Below are 20,629 nucleotides of genomic sequence, written 5' to 3' on the forward strand. Positions count from 1 at the left end.
AGGTACATAAATAGTTTTGATGTGTCCATAAACATGGGTTCATATAAACATGCAAGTCTACTAGGCCAGTAGGTTGAGAGGCCCTAGAAGTAATTATGCACGGTATCACAATTTTTTTTATTTTACTGCTATTCGTTAACATTAGAAACAAGCAATCTTTAGAAAAATGGCTAATTCTATGTACAAAAGAGGTAATATAGAAAATGAACTTAGAATTTATTGTAGTACAAGGAAACAGGGAAGTGTTCAAAAACAAAAGGATGAGGTGCACTGTAAGGATACAGGATCCAAACTAAATGAGCTCCCAGGACCTAATAAAGCTGTGGTGATTTGAATGACAAAATGAATAATACAGCATGGATCTTCTTCAGTGTATGAAATATATATTCATAAACCAATACACATATTAATAGATGATTATGAAAATAAATATTGGGAAGATGAACACATCTCCTTACAGAAGTATTCCAAATATCTGAGGTCAATAGTCCTCCAATCAAGTAGGTGAAGTTTAAACACTCATGAGTTGATTGTGGCCTGAGCTTAGACACATGGAAAAAATAACCACTATTTGTGTATTCTATAATGAGACTTCAGATATAATGCCAAAAACATCATCTATGAATGAATACAATTTTACATGTTTTTGAATCTAAATTTGTACAAACACACACATACACACACAGACACATGCACACACACACGTATGTTTCTGCAATACACACTGATAAGGGAGTAAAGACAGCCACAGACTTGGAAAAAATACTTCCAAGTCACATATTTGTGAAATGAATTCTTTTAATTTGTCAAATGACTTTTATAAACAATATGCAAGTAAACTTGCAATGAATCAAAACGAAGCAATGCAGTTAAAATGAACCAAATGTCAGGAGAGGCATCTCAACAGAAGTTATAGGAAAATTGTTAAATATGAACTTTTGGAGGGACATGTGCATTTAAATAAAAGTTAGATACCATTACTCACCTACTAGATTGGTTAAAACACACAATTCTCATAAGGATACATGACAATATGAATGTGGAAAACCAAGAACTATCATGCATTGATGGTGGGAATTCAAAATGCTACATGCACAAAAGATTTTTTTGGCATTTTTAATAGATATGAATGCAGACTTAAAATGTGATTTTGTGTCTGTATTCCAAAATACTTACAGCACTGATTAAGAAATTAATGTTTACAGATATACCTTCAGAGGAAGTTCTATATTAGTTTCATTAATTTGATTCATTCTTTAATCATTGAAATTTGTTTACAGAATAAATGTTGTATGAAAAATCTCTCAAATAATTAAAATTTCTCAAGTACACATTAATATTGTTCCTTTTCTTTAATGACTTAATGCCATTTTCTAAGCAAATCTTTAATCTAATAATCTTTGTCATCTCCTCTGTGTCAGCACAGGTGTCTCCTTCCTGGGGTTTCTGACACTCTCAGGATGTGGGTTTTTGCACTGTGTCTCTCACACAGTAATACACGACCATGTCTTCAGATCTCAGGCTGCTCAGCTCCATGTAGGCTGTGCTCATGGACCTGTCACTGGTAATGGTGACTCTGCCCCGGAACGTCTGTGCATAGTGTGTGTTATCATTGTAAGGGTTGATGCATCCCATCCACTATGCCCTTGTCCAGGGCCTTGTCGCACCCACTGTGTAAAGTATTTGGTGAAGGTGTATCTGGAAGCCTGGCAGGAGACCTTCACTGAGGACCCAGGCTTCTTCACCTCAGCCCTAGGCTGCAACAGCTGAACCTGGGAATGGACACCTGTGAGGAGAATGGAGGGGTTGATAAAAGCCCCCTTGACTGAACTCAATCCCCTCCTCATCACTGGTACTTGGGAGCCCCTTACCTGTGGCAGCTGCCACCAAGAAGAGGATCCCCCAGGTACAGTCCATGGTGAGGAGCTGTGTTCTCAGGGGCTTCTATAGAAGAGGGATGTGGTTGTTGGGTGATGCTCTCAGGGCACAGACATCCAAATTTACCTCAGTGGATCTCAGGTTATTTGCATATTCATGAGATAGCATTTCATAGCACAAAGCCTGGTTAATAATAAGAAACGGAAGATAAATGACACATCAGATTTACAAGAGTGAGATGCTGATGGTCCAAGCCCTATTCCTGTTTGAGGAAATGCACGCCCTGCTCCATTTATGAACATTCATGAACATAGGTCCTTTCACAGAAGAACAATCCCCCTCAGGACATGCTCCTCACTGTGAACCTACATTTTATAAGCACAGAGACCACCTGGATAATTTCTGGAACCATCACTCTCCATGACACTGAGCAGGTGCCTTGGTTCTGTCCTGGATCCATCAGTCACCAGCACAGCTGACTGATGACTGAGGAAGTTACTGCTGATGTCCCACGTGAGTGACCAGCAGGTCCCTCTGAGATCTGCTGGGCGCTCCTGAAACAGTGTCTCCAGCACCTGACTGGTGTTCAGATCCCCCAGGATCTTCAATAGAAACACTCTTGTTTACAGATTTGCTCTGTGATGTGTGATTAGAGATGATTTTCTCATCTCAGGAACAATAAGAATCAGAAGCTGAAACGGTAGTTTCAAATTCTTTATGAACTCACTGCTCCCAGAATATTTGTCAAGGAATTTGTGTTTTGAATAATTTGGGTTAATTTTGGACTCAATTTATTGGAATTTTTTGAAGTATTTATATATTTTCAATTCATATCCATAGGTCCTCATCTTTACATATTGATATCTAACTCACCTGGTCTGTGCCCCCAACAGCCCAGACCCTGCCCTGCAAAGAGGTTCCTGCTGGGACTTACAAATCATTTCCCCCAAGCTTCTCTAGCCCAGCATGAAATGGCTGTGTCCTGGTTTATCATACTCCTTCAGTGACACCATATGCTGCTGACACCATCTCTTGAAACAATTGATTATCCTTACTAAACCTATTGAACTCTGCAAGGAGACCCAGAGCAAGGATTCAATGACACAGGAAGGAGCCCCTTCTCTGAAGCTCCAGATTCACTTCATTAATGGAACCAAAATGAAGACAAAAACTTACAGGAGATTTGGGAGTGCCATGTTTCTTCACTGGGCTATTGCAGTTGAATGTTGCATCTGAGAATACCAGCAGGTGCAGATACATTCAGATGAAAGCCCACTCCGTATCCACTATTCCAATAACACACATTTTCCCTTCTTCCTAATATGTAGCTTTTAGGAAGTGCCTCCTACACTGACACTAGGCCCAGTTATCTGACTTTCTTCTCCTAGAGATTTAAAGCAAACAGGATACAGGTGGAGACTTGGGAAGTGCATGCAGGTTGTTATTTTCACTTTCTCAGCTAGGAAACCAGCAAAGTCCCCATAATAAAAGAAGCTGAGATCTATGATGGCATTTACAAGATGTTGGTCTTAAAAATCATGATGTCAGAGGCTTCACATTGCTCTACTGCCTTTGTCTCACCCTCTGTCATTGTCTTAGTGTTTCTGTGTTCTCCTCAGATAGAGTCTGTGCATTGCCACACTTTCATCTTTAATCCATGGTCATCATCCTAGTTAGAATGGATTGTGCAGTGCAGGTAAGCACTGCCTGTTCTTCCAATGGAAACCTAGAGATTCAACAGGCTTCCTCTTCTGGGCTGTGACCTTAACAAAGTATCTCCAGGGGAAAAGCTCATTTTTGGCTGTTACTCCCTTTTGTGGTTTTGGCCTCCCTGGACTATTTACGTACATCTTACCCCTTTTGGCTAACTTTACTCATTCATATAATAATGGAAGAATGGGGGAGAATCTGGAATGGGAGATTTGTCTTCCTTCACATAGGATAAGGTTCTGGAAAAGTCATTCCCTTTAGAAGCTTTTGAAGTAGGCTCCTGGTGTATTTTTCTATAATTAATCATCTTCATTTCATCTTCAATTCTGACCAACAGGAAATTTATTTGGATTGTATATTTTAGAATCTGGAGGCTTCTGGAGAGAAAGTCCAGAAACCTTAGAAGTATAAGACCCTCTGGAATGCTCACATTTACCGAGTCCACATTTGTCTTTCAGACGTCTATAGTGGTTACCATGTGAGTGCCTTCAACAACTTGTGGCTTCTGCAGCTTCTGCAGTTTCTGCACCAGTTAAGCAAGTGCTAACTGCAATTCTGGACATGCCCATCTCTCCAGTTTTTGGAGTGGGTAATATTTCTTGCAATTTCAGTTATTTAATAGATTCCAAAATGTATTGACATTCAGATTATGCAGATTTATTTTGACATAAAATATGACGGTGATGAAATTTATAATCAATATCTTGGAGCATAAATCAAAAGTACAATCAAAGGTCACCTTTGATGTGTTACTGGAGGCAGAATTCTGACCTTATTACATGTAGGTGGCACATCTGACATAAATAAACCGGCAATAAAACAGAGAAAGGACACGGCACAACACTGTGCCATGGCACAACTCTGGTTGCCCTTAAAACTTTCTCCTTCATTTCAACCTTGGTGAATCTGACAATTATGTGTCTTAGGGTTGCTCTTCTCAGCGAGTATCTTTGTGGTGTTCTCTGTATTTCCGGAATTTGAATGTTTGCTTTCCTTGCTAGGTTGCACAGGTTCTCCTGGATACTATCATGAAGAGTGTTTTCCAACTTGGTTCCATTCTCCCTATCACTTTCAGGTGTACCAATCAAACTTAGATTTTTCTTTCACATAGTCCCATATTCCTTGGAGGCTTTGTTCGTTCTTCTTACTCTTTTTTTCTCTAAACTTGTCTTCTATTTTTATTTCATTAATTTGATCTTCAATCACTGATATCCTTTCTTCCACTTGATCAAATCAGCTGTTGAAGCTTGTGCATGCATCACAAAATTATTGTGCCATAGTTTTCAGCTCCCTCAGGTCATTTAAAGTCTTGTCTACACTGTTTATTATAGTTAACCATTCATCTAACCTTCTTTCAAGGTTTTAGCTTGCTCGTGATGGATTAGAACATGCTCCTTTAGCTGGGAGAAATTTGTTATTACTGACCTTCTGAAGCCTACTTCTATCAGCTCGTCAAAGTCATTCCCATCCAGCTTTGTTCTGTTGCTGGTGAGGAGCTGTGATCCTTTGGAGGAGAAGAGATGCTCTGTTTTTTAGAATTTTCAGCATTTCTGCTCTGGTTTCTCCCCATCTTTGTGGTTTTATCTAAGCTTGGTCTTTGATGATGGTGACCTACAGATGGGGTTTTGGTGTGGATGTCCTTTTTGTTGATGTTGATGCTATTCCTTTCTTTCTTTCTTTTTATTTATTTATTTATTTTTTTTTTGAGACAGAGTCTTGCTCTTGCCCAGGCTGGAGTGCAGTGGCGCGATCTCAGCTCACTGCAAGCTGCGCTTCCTGGGTTCACGCCATTCTCCTGCCTCAGCCTCCTGAGTAGCTGGGACTACAGGCGCCCACCACCAAGCCTGACTAATTTTTTTTGTATTTTTAGTAGAGATGGGGTTTCACTGTGTTAGCCAGGATGGTCTCGATCTCCTGACCTTGTGATCCGCCCGCCTTGGCCTCCCAAAGTGCTGGGATTACAGGCATGAGCCACCGTGCCTGGCCATGCTATTCTTTTGTATTTGTTCATTTTCCTTCTAACAGTCAGGTCCCTCAGCTGCAGGTCTGTTGGAGTTTGCTGGAGATCCACTCCAGACCCTGTTTGCCTGGGTATCACCAGCAGAGGCTGCAGAACAGCAAATATTGCAGAAGAGCAAATATCGTTGCCTGATCCTTCCTCTGGGAGCTTTGTCCCAGAGGGCTACCCGCCTGTATGAGGTGTCTGTTGGCCCCTACTGGGAGGTGTTTCCCGGTTAGGCTACACGGGGGTCAGGGACCCACTTGAGGAGGCAGTCTGTCCATTTTCAGAGCTCAAATGCCATGCTGGCAGAACCACTGCTCTGTTCAGAGTTGTCGGACAGGGACGTTTAAGTCTGCAGAAGTTTCTGCTGCCTTTTATTCAGCTATGACCTGCCCACAGAGCTGGAGTCTATAGAGACAGTAGGCCTTGCTGAGCTGAGGTGGGCTCTGCCCAGTTCGAGCTTCCCAATGCAGTGGCTCATGTCTGTCATCCCAGCAATTTGGGAGGCCAAGGCCCGAGTAACAAAAGTGAAACTCCGTCAAAAAACGAAAAAAAAAAAGCTGAGGGGATTGAAGGGATTTCTATGCAAAGTGTGGACGGTGTGTTTTAATTTCTCCTTGCTTAATATAGTATAATGTGAGAGGAGGTTGATAAAGAGGAAACTATTGGAAAATGTGGAATCAGGTATTTTATAAGTAAAGAATATTCTCCCATCTTCTGGAAACCCCATAATCTTTTTAAAAATGAAGGAATTTTAAGATTTATTTCTACATTCTAGATACATGCCTAATATAAACTTGGATTTAAGTGCAAACAGAGATACATAGAAGGTGAAAATTCTGCAGCAGATCATTTGCCAAATAGGCAATTTTATACCAGTTTGTAATTTTACCTAAGATTCAAAAGATAAACGACAGAGAGATCCAAATAATAAATTATAACATTTCAATGTTAGACAACTGGTTGAGAGGCGCTTGAATTGACATTATTCTGATGAATCATACCTCAATAATAAAACTGTATTGAATGGTGCACCTGTTCAAGAGGGTGCTTGAGTAAATAGTTTCTACCTCCCCTACTTAGGAGTCCTGCCACAACCCAACATGCTCTAAAACCTGGGGGACACTAAGAACAGAGACAGAAGTTTGAATATTGTGAAGTTATTATGAAGTTTTTGAGCGATCCACAATCACTGACGGGGTGATTGGTGAAGGTTTTCTCTAAGGGCCTAGGCTTGGAAGAGTATGGCTCTTTGTTATGATGAACAAAGAGCTGTTTTTCTTTGATGAGTAGATGGCAACAAAGACCATCAAGGAAAATGAAGAAATGGGGAAATATGGTCCAAACAGGGGAACAACATAAAGGTCCAGAAACTGGCATCAATGAATATAAAAGCATATGGATTTCCTGGCAGAAAATTTAAATATTACAATCATGTTTAATAAGCTAGTGGCAGCATGCAAGAACACTGTGAGAATTTTAAGAGATAAAAAAATTTAAAAGAGAACTAAAAAAAATTGGTGCTGAAGAATACAATAAGTCAGCCAAAAATTTTTAGAGAGCGCACTGTAGGAGAGGCTCAGGCTTTCGTTTCCCCTACAGGAGGTAGCCCTGCAATTTCCTCAGACGTGAATCACTGTTTCCTCTCACCCACCTTCTAGATTCTCCTCAGAGATTCTCCCGACTCCAGAGCTCATGTTCTCACATGTTGTGCGACTTTGGGTTAAAACACACCTGAAACATTTAATGGCTGTTGTCCTTGATCATTTCATCATCACCTGCATTTTAGTTGATGTGATTTTTTTAAACCTCAGTTTGAAGGAAAGAAAAAAAAATCTATAGACTCTATCTAGGCCAGAATTACTTCTCTCTCTTTCCCTTGGTAGCTGCGAATGTAGCCCCAAATATGATAGGAATCAATAAACACTGCAGCTGTTACAATACTTTCTTGGTCAGCTCTTCCAACAGTATGAGAACCACGGCAGCACAATTATTTTATGGGACTAATTCTGTTCCTACTGGAGACACATTTATTCTTATGTACCAGTCCATCGCAGCCTATGATTATGGAGAAAGAAAGAAACATTCTTCAAATTTTCATCATACATGTGGCAAGGGAAACTGACATTTCTGTCCACTGCTTTCTAGACCCAGGTATTGTAGCTCCTGGCCATGGGACACTGTAGTGCTGTTTGGGGGCATTTAAGCATCCTAGAGAATAGTATTATCCCCAAAATGGCCCTTCTTTATTAAATTTCCTACTATAAAATGGAAGCATAAACTACCTGCTGTTTATCTCACATCAGACTGTGGAGACCTAAGTCAATGTTTCCATTGTTCTGCTGGGGCCTTGTTTCTGGTCAACTGTGAGGGAGAAAGAACTGCTGGATCACAGACTGTTGTTCCCATGATCACATCTCCTGTCCCTTAACTATAGCTACATCCCCTCGTGTCAGAACACATTGTGCAGTGTCTCATTCTAGGAATAAGATATTCAGTAACTTGGACAGTGACTCTAGTAGCTTCTCTATGATTAAGAAAAATACATGTGAAGATAAGAGTTAATTCTTCTAAGTATAAATGACTACCTATCAGGTTTGAGCTTTGACTAAATTTTTTAAATTGTCTCCTTATGACTGGTGGGTATCCTTACAGGGTGTAATGATTTTGTTAGACAAATGTGATATCTATCACTATCAGCTCAGGCACTCAGTGAGAGGTGCTGGTCAGTCTGGTTGGCGGTATCTGTGCTCAGTCTTTATTGTACGTTAGGGAATGTGCTGATATAAAGAGAGAGGATGCTATCACTTGTGTGGCAATAATGATTAAACTGCAGAAAATCATCATACTATGAGGTCTCCATACCCTCCTATGCAGCAGAAGAGATTTCCCTTGCTTTCAGCTGCTGGTTTCCTTACATTAAAATTTATTGCATTTCCTTTTACTGCACATGTTTTTAAAAATTCTAAGATATTGTCTGCTTATTTAATTAAAGTTAGCACCAATAAATTTTAAAATTATCAATTACCTGTATAAGAAACATAAAATGGGTGTGGTGAAGATGCCGAGTAGAGATACCAGAAAACAAAACTAATAAAGAAACACATTGTGTAAGTTTAGAGTCGTCACTGAGCACTGAAACCATGAGGAGCTTGTGTTGACTTTTATATGATGAAAGTCTATTACATTTGACATCCAGAAGGCTGATCACACCAGTGAGAAAAATCTGTAGAGTGGTCCACACAGATCAGAAATTAGAAAGTGATAAAGTCACAAACTTGCACAACCTGCAGACATTCAGTGAATTCAGCATTCAGCTCTTCCTATTTCTTCAGTAAAATAGATGGGTTACATCTGCATGGAAAATGGGACAAGTATTTTATAAGCTGATTCTCCTGGGAAGTTGCTAATGAAATCAGTCAAGTGATGCTCTGACACAGGATTGTGAAGAGGACGTTGACCCCTGGTGGTCGCTGTCATCAACATGGGATGCTCAACCCTGGTGGGTGTCTTTGTTACTGTTTTGTTCACAAGAGATTTTAAGCTGTCATGTGCTGCATGCAGGTGAGTTTTTAAGCCTCAGATGAGGAAAATAACATGACCACACAGTAGATGAGAAAATTGAAGACCTCACTTCATCAATGACATTCCACTGATGGGAACTGTTCACACAGAGAGCCAGGGATAACCTGGGAAGAGGAAGGGGCTGGGGAAGATCATCCATAGATGGACCCATCCAGGCTGCTTGAACTCCCTGTGGAAGGAGGGTGTAAATGTTTGTCCTCAACTGATAGCGAGTATTTCAAGACCTTCACAAGCTTTCAGAAAAAGTTTTCATGAACAAGTGCCCGTATGTTACTCAGAGATGTACTTGTCATCATTTATCCTTCCTCTCCAGGCAGCACCACAGTAGCGTGTTCTCAGAATTCTCCCTGATCCTCTATGAGTTCCTGGTGCAGCTCCTGGAGGAAAAGCCTGCATGGGGGAAGGAGCCCTCCTCAGTTGCAGTCCTGAGGCTGTCCCCAAAGTGCCATCAGCTCTCCTACATCCTTCTCGAGCCTCTGCTCTCTCTCCCTTCCACCCCCACCCCTTGGACAAGCAACATCTGAAAGTCTCCCCTGCCCTCGGCTCCCAGAGCTGTCTGGCCGTGGCCTGTACTCTCCCTCAAAGCGGCCCTCCCCCAGGTCACTGTCCTCCCTTCGATGACATCACGCGCCCACCCTGCACTCCTGCTGGGCTGAGGCCCTCCGAGCCTACTTCACCGGGTCCTCTTCTCTCTTCTCTCAAAGGCCATGGGGTTTGCCTGTGGTCCAGCTGGGTTGGCCCTCTTCCCTCTTTCCTGGGTCCTTGAGTGGCCCCGCTTCTTTAGGCCATCTATGAGTCACTTCTCTAATGCCCCTGTCTCCAGACCAGCTTCAGTCAAAGGCTGGGCCAGAGAAGACCCTAGTGAGAAACTTCTGATGAGCAGTGTGACCTTGCCACCTCAAGGTACCCGCCCACCGCCCCTGGTCTCAGCACAGGTGACACCGCCTGTCTCCCCCAACCACACACACCCCTTGAGCCTCCTCCTCCAAGCCTGGGTGGGGACACTGCCCCTCCCTCACCCAGGAAGCTCAATCTGGCTTGGGCCAGAACTGCTTTTCTTCCTAAAGCTGGAGGGATGGCCGCGGGCTTATCTTAACGGGATGAGCCATCTGGGGACTGCAGTGTCAACGATCAGATCAGGGAGCTTGAAGTTGAGGGGGGCACACTTTACCTTCCAGGCCAGGACAATGACCACTTCCTTCCCCACCCCACCCCCAGGCTACTCTTAGTCCTAGAAAATTCTAGACAAGCTGCTCAGCTGGCGGCAGAGAGGCAGCCCAAAAAGCTGACTCTTGCTGGGTAGGCCTGGGGGGTCCTGGGGAGAGGAACACGGTGTGGGTGGGGGGCGGGCAGCCAGGACCTCAGGGCTGAGGCCTTTGGGGAAGGGTCTGTGCACCCGCCAGGCACCAGGGGGCAGCCTTGCCTTATTCCCGCTCCAGTCCCCTCAAGTCCGAAGCCCCTACCCACTCTCACACCAGGCAGGGGTGGGGGCCGCCGGGGTCATTTATCCGGGCCCCTTCTCTGCCTTGGTGACAAAGTCGAGCCTTGCTCATCAGTCAGGCAGGCTCCCCTCTGGCCACTGTGGAGACACAGAGGCCTGTCACCTGAAGAGCTGGTCCCGGCCTCCAGCTTCCAGGGTAGCCGAGAAGCTCTAGCCTCCAGTGGGCAGCGGTGAACAAAGCTCAAGGAAGGAGGGAGCACCTGGAGGAGACGGCTGCAGCCTGCCAGGAGTGGGGAGAAAGGGAGAGAAGGGGAGGCGGAGGGCTGAGGGGGCCCGGGGGACGTCTACCTAGGGCTGGGAGGGGCCGGCCAGAAAGCCTGGGCCGCACTAGGAGCCGGCGACCCTGGGGCGAGGAGCGGCCCGGAGCCCTGCGGGAGGAGCTGGCAGCCGCCCCAGGTAGCCACCATCCTGCCTCCCGCTGGAGCAGCGTCTCCTCCCCAGGAGGAGGGCAGGGACGAGGTGAGCGGAGTGTGACGAGGAGGGCGGGAGGCAGGGATGCGGGAGGGGGGGAGGGGGAGGGGGGGCGGCCGGCCGTGGGGGTGGGGCGATAGTGACATCACCCCGGAGTCGGTTTTTAAGTTGCGGCCGGCCGGGGACGGGGAAGAGAGGGACAGTCGGAGAGCGGCGGCGAGCCGCTGAGCCCGCCGCGGCCCCGAGAGCGGCTGCAGCCGCTGCCGCCGGGAAGGAGAGGGCGAGGCGCGACTGAGCCGCCGCCGCCACCGGAGTCGCGGGCGAGCCGGTCAGCCGCCGCGGGACCCGGCCCCTGCTCCGGCCGCCGCTTGCAGACCGCGGGCGCCGATGTCGCCCGCGCCCCGCTAGGCTGAGCCTCGGGTCGGGCGAGGAGCCGCGGCTGCCGCCGCCGCCCGGGCCGCGGGTAAGAGCCTCGGGAGCCACCACCGCCGCCACCCCCCCCAGGCCCCGCCGCCGCCCGCGCGCCTCCGGGCCCCCGACACACAGGAGATTCTTCAGGCTCACTTTCAAGTGCTTCGTGGACTGCTTCTGACAGCGCTGCCCGCGCCTCGCACCCCGCCGCCCGCCTGCCGCCCCGTCCCCCGGCCCGGCCGCCCCCCGGCCTCCGGCCGGCCCGCGCCCTCGGGGCCCTTCCCGATGCCGCCGGTGCCCCCCGCCTGACCGCCGCCCCCCGAGAGGCGCCGCGACCCTGGCCCGGCCGTGCGGCCCGCCGGGGCCATGGCGAAGAAGAGCGCCGAGAATGGCATCTATAGCGTGTCCAGCGACCAGAAGAAGGGCCCCCTCACCGCGCCCTGGCCCGACGGGGCCCCGGCCAAGGGCGACGGCCCCGCGGGCCTGGGGACAGCCGGAGGCCGCCTGGCCGTGCCGCCGCGCGAGAGAGACCTGGACGCGCCAGATGGACTTCATCATGTCGTGCGTGGGCTTCTCCGTGGGCTTGGGCAACGTGTGGCTCTTCCCCTACCTGTGCTACAAGAACGGCGGAGGTGAGCTCCCCCGCCTGCCGCGGCCCCCTCTCCCAGCAGGCTGCCGGCCCCCGACGCCCGACCCCCGACCCCAGGAGCCGCCGCGGAGGGGTGAAGTCCGGGCAGCGGTTGGCCCCCGGGCACGCGGGGTCGGGGCCACCCCTGGTCCGCCGCTGCCGCTCGGTGGCTGAGCCGGGCGCCTCCACCCCCCTCGCAGTCATGTGCCTGGCAGGGTGAGGGGAGGGGGCGGGCGATGCCCGCGAGACTGCCCCCCAGACTCCTGGGCTGGGAGGAGCGATTGGCCGCCGAGGTGGGAAAGCAGGCCTGCGCCTTGGGGTCTCCTCGAGGTAAGGAGCCCTGGCTGCCCCCGCGGGTCGGGCATACAAGCGGCACATTGTGTGGGCCCCCCACGTGTGCACACACAGAACACACACACACACACACAATGGGCCACTCTGACCCTCCCCCTGCCCTCCCCTCCCCTCGCGGCCCTCCCGCCCCTCCCATCTGGCCCGGGGCCTGGAACACTGGGTGCCCGAGCCAGGCTTGGGAAGCCTGCGGCCTGGCCCGCCCGGCGCCGCCACTGGACACACTACATGCACGTCCCATGCCTGCCCGCCCGCCCGGGCCCAGCTTAGCAACAGCGATGGGCACGCGTGTGTCCTGTGACTACAAAACAGCACTGGGGTTGCTGGAAGCCGAAGTGACCCGGTGATGGGTGGGAAACAGAGGTCCAGAGCAAAGGCCTTTGCCCAAGGTCAGGAGAAGGATGCTGGGACCTGGAGTCAGGCAAATTGCAGCCAAGCTCGGCCTCTGAGTAGTGGAGCGAGCCCAGCCAGGGCAAGGGTAGGAGGCCCAGAGAGGAGAAGAGGGTAGTGGCACCCACCTCTCCCTGCCCTTTTGCCACCCCCACCCCAGCCTGCTGGTCAGGGCCTGTGTCACGCCCTATCTCCTGCAGAGCCTGACTCCCTGGGCTTGCTAAGGCCGGCCTGGCCCCTCTTCCCGCACTTGTATCCCTCTGTCCTTGCACGTGGTCATCCCACCAGCAGGGGACTGTGACCCACCCGCCCTCTGCCTTGGACCTCACACTTGCAGGCAAGCGTCCAAGTGCAGGACAGTTGTGCTCCCTGCCTTTGGATGAGCCCCTCAGGCCTGATCACCCAGCCTTGGCGCACACTCACACACGCATGTGCCCTGACTGTGCTGCCTGAAACAGGGAATTGCGGCACTAGGGACAGCCTGCGTGTCTGAGCGTGCATGTCCTCCATGGCCATCACCCCAAGTGACCATGGGGCTGGAAGCCCTGTGGGCCTAGGGCCTCTCTGCCACCCAGGGAATAGGGCTTCAATGGCCCAGGGGCTACCGTAGCGCCTCTTCAACACACTGAACCCACCCCCTGAAGACCCCACCTGGGGCCTGAGTCAGTGGCCACCCCTACACTGACTCACCCAGTGGGAAGTTGTGATGGGGCCTTTGGAGTCTGGGCTGGCCTGCTGGGCCTGGGCAGCCTGGCTGGGGGCCACCCTGAGTCCACCCTGTGCCTCCACCCCCAGGTGTGTTCCTTATTCCCTGCGTCCTGATCTCCCTGGTCGGAGGAATCCCCATTTTCTTCTTGGAGCTGGGCCAGTTCATGAAGGCAGGCAGCATCAATGTCTGGAACATCTGTCCCCTGTTCAAAGGTGAGCAGCCCTTGGCCAGCCTCAGGGACTGCCCCCTTTTCCCAGCTGGCTCCCACTTGAGAAATCTTTTCCTGTCCTGAGCACCAGGCCTGGAGCCACGTGATGGCATCCCAGTCTTGAGGGGGGATCCTGGAGGAGATGTTCAGGCCGCACAGCGAACTTGGGGAAGCAGGGACTAGAGGGGGCATAGGCAGCTCCACAAGGCAAGGACAGGCCAGGCATAGCCGGGCTGGGGATGGGACCTGCCCAGCACACTTGGCTCTCTAGGTAGATCCTACTATTACTATCCCCAGGGACGCTGGGGCACAGACAGGTGGAGTGACGTACTGAGGTTGCCCACTGTGGGGGCAACTGTCTCCAACACTACCTCAGGCTACTGGAAACTACCCCCCTCCCCACCACCACCACCACCAGCTGCTGAGGACTGGAGCTACTGGGTGGCCAGGTGGAGGCTTGGACCTCCTGGAACTGCCATGGTGGCAGTGGGACCCACAGAAGGGGCCAGGTGTGTGAGGCTGGAGACTCAACAGCACTTGGTCAGATGGGGACAGGAGGAGAGGGGCTCGCCCTGCCTTGGGTCTAGGGGGCAGCTGGAGGAGAGGAGTCAGGCTGCAGAGTCAGCCCAGTGTTGGGGCTCACACAAGGGGGAGTCCAGGGGAGTCAGGAGCACCACAAACAAGGCTCCAGAAGGACAGACGGTGGGAGCACTGCCAGCCTGGGTGGGGAGATAAAGGGGTGGCAGGGGGAGGTGGCCAGGAAAGAATCTACATGGCAAGGACTTCCCAGCCCCAGGCCTGGGCTACGCCTCAATGGTGATCATCTTCTACTGCAGCACCTACTACATCATGGTCCTGGCCTGGGGCTTCTATTACCTGGTCAAGTCCTTTACCACCACGCTGCCCTGGGCCACATGTGGCCACACCTGGAACACTCCCGACTGCGTGGAGATCTTCCGCCATGAAGACTGTGCCAATGCCAGCCTGGCCAACCTCGCCTGTGACCAGCTTGCTGACCGCTGGTCCGCTGTCATCAAGTTCTGGGAGTGAGTCCAGCACCTCTGGGCCAAGCCCATCCCATCCCCCAGGTCTCCCTCACATTGCCCGGCTCCAGGGGAATGGCCCTGAGGGGGGACCAGGGTGTTGCTTGGCAGTCCCTCCTGGACTCTGCCTGCCCTTTCCTGCCCTCGGAGAGTCCTGGGGCCAGCCCCAGGGGCTGGGCCAGATCAGCCTCTCTCCTGGGTTTGGCAGCCTATCACTGTCCCGGTCACTCCCGCCTGATGGGAGAGCTGGGGCTGCATGTGGGGTGGGATGGGAGTGGCCTCCCAAAGGCCAGGGGCTCATGGGCTCCAGGCCCAGCCCAGATGGACAAGAGGGCCCGCTGAACCCTGGGCTGTGGGAGAGAAAGGAGCCACGACTCCTGGGGGTGGACCTTGTGGCTCCATCCTCTGCTGGCACAGGCCTCATGGGACCTCCCTCCCTCCCCTAGGAACAAAGTCTTGAGGCTGTCTGGGGGACTGGAGGTGCCAGGGGCCCTCAACTGGGAGGTGACCCTTTGTCTGCTGGCCTGCTGGGTGCTGGTCTACTTCTGTGTCTGGAAGGGGGTCAAATCCACGGGAAAGGTACCACTAGAGGCATGCAGGGGGGAGGGTGGCTCAGCCCTGGGAGCTGGATGTCTGTGCCAGGCACACCTGTGGCAACGGGAGGTGACCAGAGTCTAGCCCTAAGGAAGGGGGAGGTACTGAAAGCCAAGCAATGCTCCCCACCCTACAAATCCAGGGCCCAGCAGCCTTTGCCCCTGTGGGGAGAGGCCCCGGCAGGCACTGTCCCTTCCCTGTGCCCATCACCCCCACCGGTGCCCTCTTGCCAGTCTCTGACTCTTGTGACAGTCTGGTGGACCTGGTCTGGCCATCTGTTACCTGCCTATCTTGCCTTGGGGACCCAGAGCAGAGTCTGGCCACATCCCTTGGGGGCTCCCGGTCAGGCTGGGGGTAACCTGAACAAAGAAGACAGTGTCCAGAGCTGTGGGACATGGCCAGCTCCCTGGGGGACAAGGTCCCCAGAGCAGCATGTGGGAAGAGGGGGCAGACGGTGTGGCAGCCGTGTCTTGCCTGCCTCTGCCTGGCCCAGTTCCACTCTCCACCTGCTCAGCCCCCACCTCTCTCCCGAAGAGGAGGGGGACCCGGCCCCGATCCAATATCCTGCTCCTTGCCTGGGCCTCCCACACCTGCACTGCCCACACACTCACACAGCTCTCACTCCCCACATGCTCCACGCCTCCTGTCCCCACTGAGGAGAGCTCCCAGAGGCTCGCCCGCTCCCCACCAACATGCGTCCCTGCAGACAAACGAGGCGCCCAGAGAGCTTCCCCACTGCACTTGCCAGGGCTGCCAGGGCCCAGCCTTGCCCCTAGCTTCCTCTGGTGGGAGCCATGGCTCGGAGGAGAATGGGAACCTCTGAACATACCTGCCTGCAAGGGGGACCGGAGGTGCTGGGAGTGGGCATGTGAGGGAGGTGGTGCCGCAGTCCCCGCTGAGCAGCCTGGTCCCCCAGATCGTGTACTTCACTGCTACATTCCCCTACGTGGTCCTGGTCGTGCTGCTGGTGCGTGGAGTGCTGCTGCCTGGCGCCCTGGATGGCATCATTTACTATCTCAAGCCTGACTGGTCAAAGCTGGGGTCCCCTCAGGTGAGGTGGAGGTGGGGAGGCTGCAGCAGGGCGCTAGTGGGGAGCCCTGCAGGCTCCTCATGCCTGCGCTCTCCTGCCCTCCTCTAGGTATGGATAGATGCGGGGACCCAGATTTTCTTTTCTTACGCCATTGGCCTGGGGGCCCTCACAGCCCTGGGCAGCTACAACCACTTCAACAACTGCTACAAGTAAGCACCACCGGCCTGCCATCCGTGCCCTGTCCAGCAGCCTAACCCATCCACTCTGGCCCCTCCACCCCTCCGGGACGCCATCATCCTGGCTCTCATCAACAGTGGGACCAGCTTCTTTGCTGGCTTCGTGGTCTTCTCCATCCTGGGCTTCATGGCTGCAAAGCAGGGCGTGCACATCTCCAAGGTGGCAGAGTCAGGTAGGGCCCTACCCCCAGCCCCGCCTCCAGAGCAGCAACTGCCACCCAGATGCATGAAGTACAAGAACACGCAATAGAAATGCTGAAAAGTGACGAGGATTCAAACGGAACTTGTCAGATTGTGGGCCTGCGGGGGCAGGTCCTGGGATTTGTCAATGTTGACAGAGACAGGACTTGCCAGCCCCTGCTGCACGACCCAGGGTTGACAGCGCCTCAGAGGCAGGTGTGGGCATGGGCGTGAGTGTTGCAGGCAGGGCTCAGGGTGCACGCAGGGCAGGACATCGGCTGCAAGGTCTAGAGCCTGCACCTTTCCCACAGAGCCGGTCCTGGCCTTCATCGCCTACCCGCGGGCTGTCACACTGATGCCAGTGGCCCCACTCTGGGCTGCCCTGTTTTTCTTCATGCTGTTGCTGCTTGGTCTTGACAGCCAGGTTTGCATGGGGCTCTGGGACAGGGAGCCAGGAGGGGGGCAGAGTGAGGGCTGCAGGCAAGGAAAGGGGTGGAGGGAGGTGCGGGGCTCAGCCTGAGCTGCCCTGGCCACAGTTTGTAGGTGTGGAGGGCTTCATCACCGGCCTCCTCGACCTCCTCCCGGCCTCCTACTACTTCCGTTTCCAAAGGGAGATCTCTGTGGCCCTCTGTTGTGCCCTCCGCTTTGTCATTGATCTCTCCATGGTGACTGACGTCAGTGGGGTGGGGGGTCTGCCTGTGACCTCTGGTGGCCGTCCGCCATCCTCCCTGACTGGGCTGTCCCCCAGGGCGGGATGTACCTGCTGTTTGACTACTACTCGTCCAGCGGCACCACCCTGCTCTGGCAGGCCTTTTGGGAGTGCATGGTGATGGCCTGGGTGTACGGTAGGTCATGGCTGAGGGCTGGGCTGGGGCATGGTGGCGGGGAAGGCAGGTCTCCAGCTTGACCCTCTCGCCTCACCTCACCACAGGAGCTGACCGCTTCACGGACGACATTGCCTGTATGATCGGGTACCGACCTTGTCCCTGGATGAAATGGTGCTGGTCCTTCTTCACCCCGCTGGTCTGCATGGTAAGGGCTGGGGGAGGTGGGGCGGGGTAGGGGGGGAGGCAGGGCGGGGTGAGGGCCCCATTAACCACGGCATTCTGGTCCATAGGGCATCTTCATCTTCAAAGTTGTGTACTATGAGCCGCTGGTCTACAACAACACCTACGTGTACCCGTGGTGGGGTGAGGCCATAGGCTGGGCCTTCGCACTGTCCTCCATGCTGTGTGTGCTGCTGCACCTCCCGTGCTGCCTCCTCAGGGCCAAGGGCACCATGGCTGAGGTAAGGCTCCCGCCCGGCCCGCCCTCCCCTCCCCTGCTGTGAACATTCAACCCAGCCTGCTTCCTAGCCAGGGAGTGGCCCTGACTAGGGTGGCAGGCAGTGGGAACTGGAGAGAGGCAGAGGAAGTCACCGTGGGGATGAGCAGGTGACCCTGGGGGCTTCAACATGTCCTCTCCTGCAGTGCTGGCAGCACCTGACCCAGCCCATCTGGGGCCTCCACCACTTGGAGTACTGAGCTCAGGACGCAGATTTCAGGGGCCTGACCACCCTGACCCCAGTGTCCGAGAGCAGCGAGGTCGTTGTGGTGGAGAGTGTCATGTGACAGCTCAGCTCACATCACCAGCTCACCTCTGGTAGCCATAGCAGCCCCTGCTTCAGCCCCACCCCACCCCTCCAGGGGGCCTGCCTTTCCCTGACACTTTTGGGGTCTGCCTGGGAGACGAGGGGAGAAAGCACCATGAGTGCTCACTAAAACAACTTTTTCCATTTTTAATAAAATGCCAAAAATATCACAACCCACCAAAAACAGATGCGTCTCCCCCTCCAGTCCTAGCCCAGCTGGTCCTAGGCCCCGCCTAGTGCCCCACCCCCACCCGCAGTGCTGCTCTTCTCCTGCCCCTGCCACGCCCACCCCCTGCCCACCTCTCCAGGCTCTGCTCTGCAGCACACCCTTGGGTGACCCCTCACCCCAGAAGCAGCAGTGGCAGCTTGGAAAATGTGAGAAAGGGAAGGAGGAAGAGATGGGAGGGAGGAAAGAGAGGAGAAGGGAGGCAAGGGAGGGGCAGCAGAAACAAGACAAATATTTCAGCTGGGCTATACCCCTCTCCCCATCCCTGTTATAGAAGCTTAGAGAGCCAGCCAGCAGTGGAACCTTCTGGTTCCTGCACCAATCACCACCAATATCAATTGTGTGAGCTTGGGTGCGAGTACACACGTGCGTGAGTACGTAGAGTATATATAGATTTCTATCTCTTAGCAAAGGTGAATACCAGATGTAAATGGTGCCTCTGGGCAAAGGAGGCTTGTATTTTGCACATTTTATAAAAACTTGAGAGAATGAGATTTCTGCTTGTATATTTCTAAAAAAAGGAAGGAGCCCAAACCATCCTCTCCTTACCACTCCCATCCCTGTGAGCCCTACCTTACCCCTCTGCCCCTAGCCTAGGAGTGTGAATTTATAGATCTAACTTTCAGAGGCAAAACAAAAGCTTCGAGCTGTTGCGTATGCGAGTCTGTCGTGTGGATGTGTGTGTGTGGTCCCCAGCCCCAGAATGGATTGGAAAAGTGCATGGTGGGGACCTCGGGGCTGTCCCCACACTGTCCCTTTGCCCACAGGTCTGTGAGGCAAGAGGCTGCAATACTCCGTCCTGGGTGTCTGGGCTGCTAACCTGGCCTGCTCAGGCTTCCCACCCTGTGCCCTGGGCTGGGCACACCCCCGGGAAGGGACCCCGGACACGGCTCCCACGTCCAGGCTTAAGGCAGATGCACTTCCTGCACCTCCAGTCTTCTGTGTAGCAGCTTTAACCCACGTATGTCTGTCAGATCCAGTCCCAAGACGGCTGAGTGACCCCAAGAAAGACAGAGGCAGGGCTGGGGCTGGGTGAGGTTGGTGGGCCTGTGGGTACATTCTTACTGTGCTAAAAAGTCACTGCCAACATAGAAATAAAAACATGTCATTTTCCAAAGCAGGCCTCTGCTTCTGCCTCTGCTGCTCTAAGGGGTCGGGGTACAGGAAGTAGGGGGAACCTCCTCCAGCTGGAGCTGCTGCAGTGGGCAAGGCTCTGCTCTGGAGACCTCTGAGGCCTGCACCCTTCTGCGGACTGGGAAGGGAGCAGGGAAGGCAGCAGCCCAGGGAAAGCCTTGTCCCCCTGGAGCCGAGGCACCTGGGGAGAGCAGGACAAGAGAGCTGGGGAGCAGCCACACCCACAGGGAAGGGTGGGTGTAAAGCCATGGGTGCTGAAATTTTCAAAATGTTACCCCAAGAATTTGTCACTGAACATGTGCCTTGTGTCACTTGGGCCAGGCTGGTAGCAGCAGAGGGGATAACTCTTTGCATCAGGGATCAATTTTGAAGGTGGAGCCAATAGGGGTTGTGCATGACCAGGATGCAGGCTCAAAGAGGAGTTAAGGACAACAGATTTGGCCTGAGCAAGAGGAAAGATGGAGCTGCCAGGTCCTGCAACAGGGAAGCAAGGAGAGAATGGTCCGGAGTCAGCCTTGGGTGTGTCATGCAGGAAGTGTCATCCAAGTGGAGATGTCTAGTTGGCAGGTGGACACAGGAGTTCCAGAAAGTACTGGAGATGGAACTTTGCAAGTTCTTACCACATAGAGATGACACTTAAAGCCCTGAGCCTGGGTGAGCTCAAAGGGATGCCGCAAGTCCCAGGACACAATGAGAGGTGCAGAGGGAAGACGCAGCAGCGATGGGGGAGGATGCCTGAGAGTTCCTGGTGGGGTCCTGCAACCTGAGCCAG

General features: G+C 52.5%; 1 protein-coding gene and 1 pseudogene across 1 annotated transcript; one reads left to right on the plus strand and one right to left on the minus strand.

The window, feature by feature from the left end:
- Nucleotides 1–243: 243 nt before the first annotated feature.
- Nucleotides 244–12,096, minus strand: LOC101125192 (immunoglobulin heavy variable 1-18-like; annotated as a pseudogene).
- On the plus strand, nucleotides 11,810–18,696 carry LOC129526437 (sodium- and chloride-dependent creatine transporter 1-like). Its single transcript, XM_063697152.1, is given in 14 exon segments — nucleotides 11,810–12,017; nucleotides 12,019–12,130; nucleotides 13,663–13,788; nucleotides 14,581–14,830; nucleotides 15,274–15,406; nucleotides 16,338–16,472; nucleotides 16,560–16,660; nucleotides 16,766–16,860; nucleotides 17,179–17,291; nucleotides 17,404–17,541; nucleotides 17,616–17,712; nucleotides 17,799–17,899; nucleotides 17,985–18,155; nucleotides 18,337–18,696. Coding segments are annotated over 14 exon segments (1,866 nt in total). The 5' UTR covers nucleotides 11,810–11,864; the 3' UTR covers nucleotides 18,478–18,696.
- The last annotated feature ends 1,933 nt before the right edge of the window (nucleotides 18,697–20,629 follow it).

This window comes from Gorilla gorilla, chromosome 14 (assembly GCF_029281585.2).
Source record: "Gorilla gorilla gorilla isolate KB3781 chromosome 14, NHGRI_mGorGor1-v2.1_pri, whole genome shotgun sequence".
NCBI lineage: Eukaryota > Metazoa > Chordata > Mammalia > Primates > Hominidae > Gorilla > Gorilla gorilla.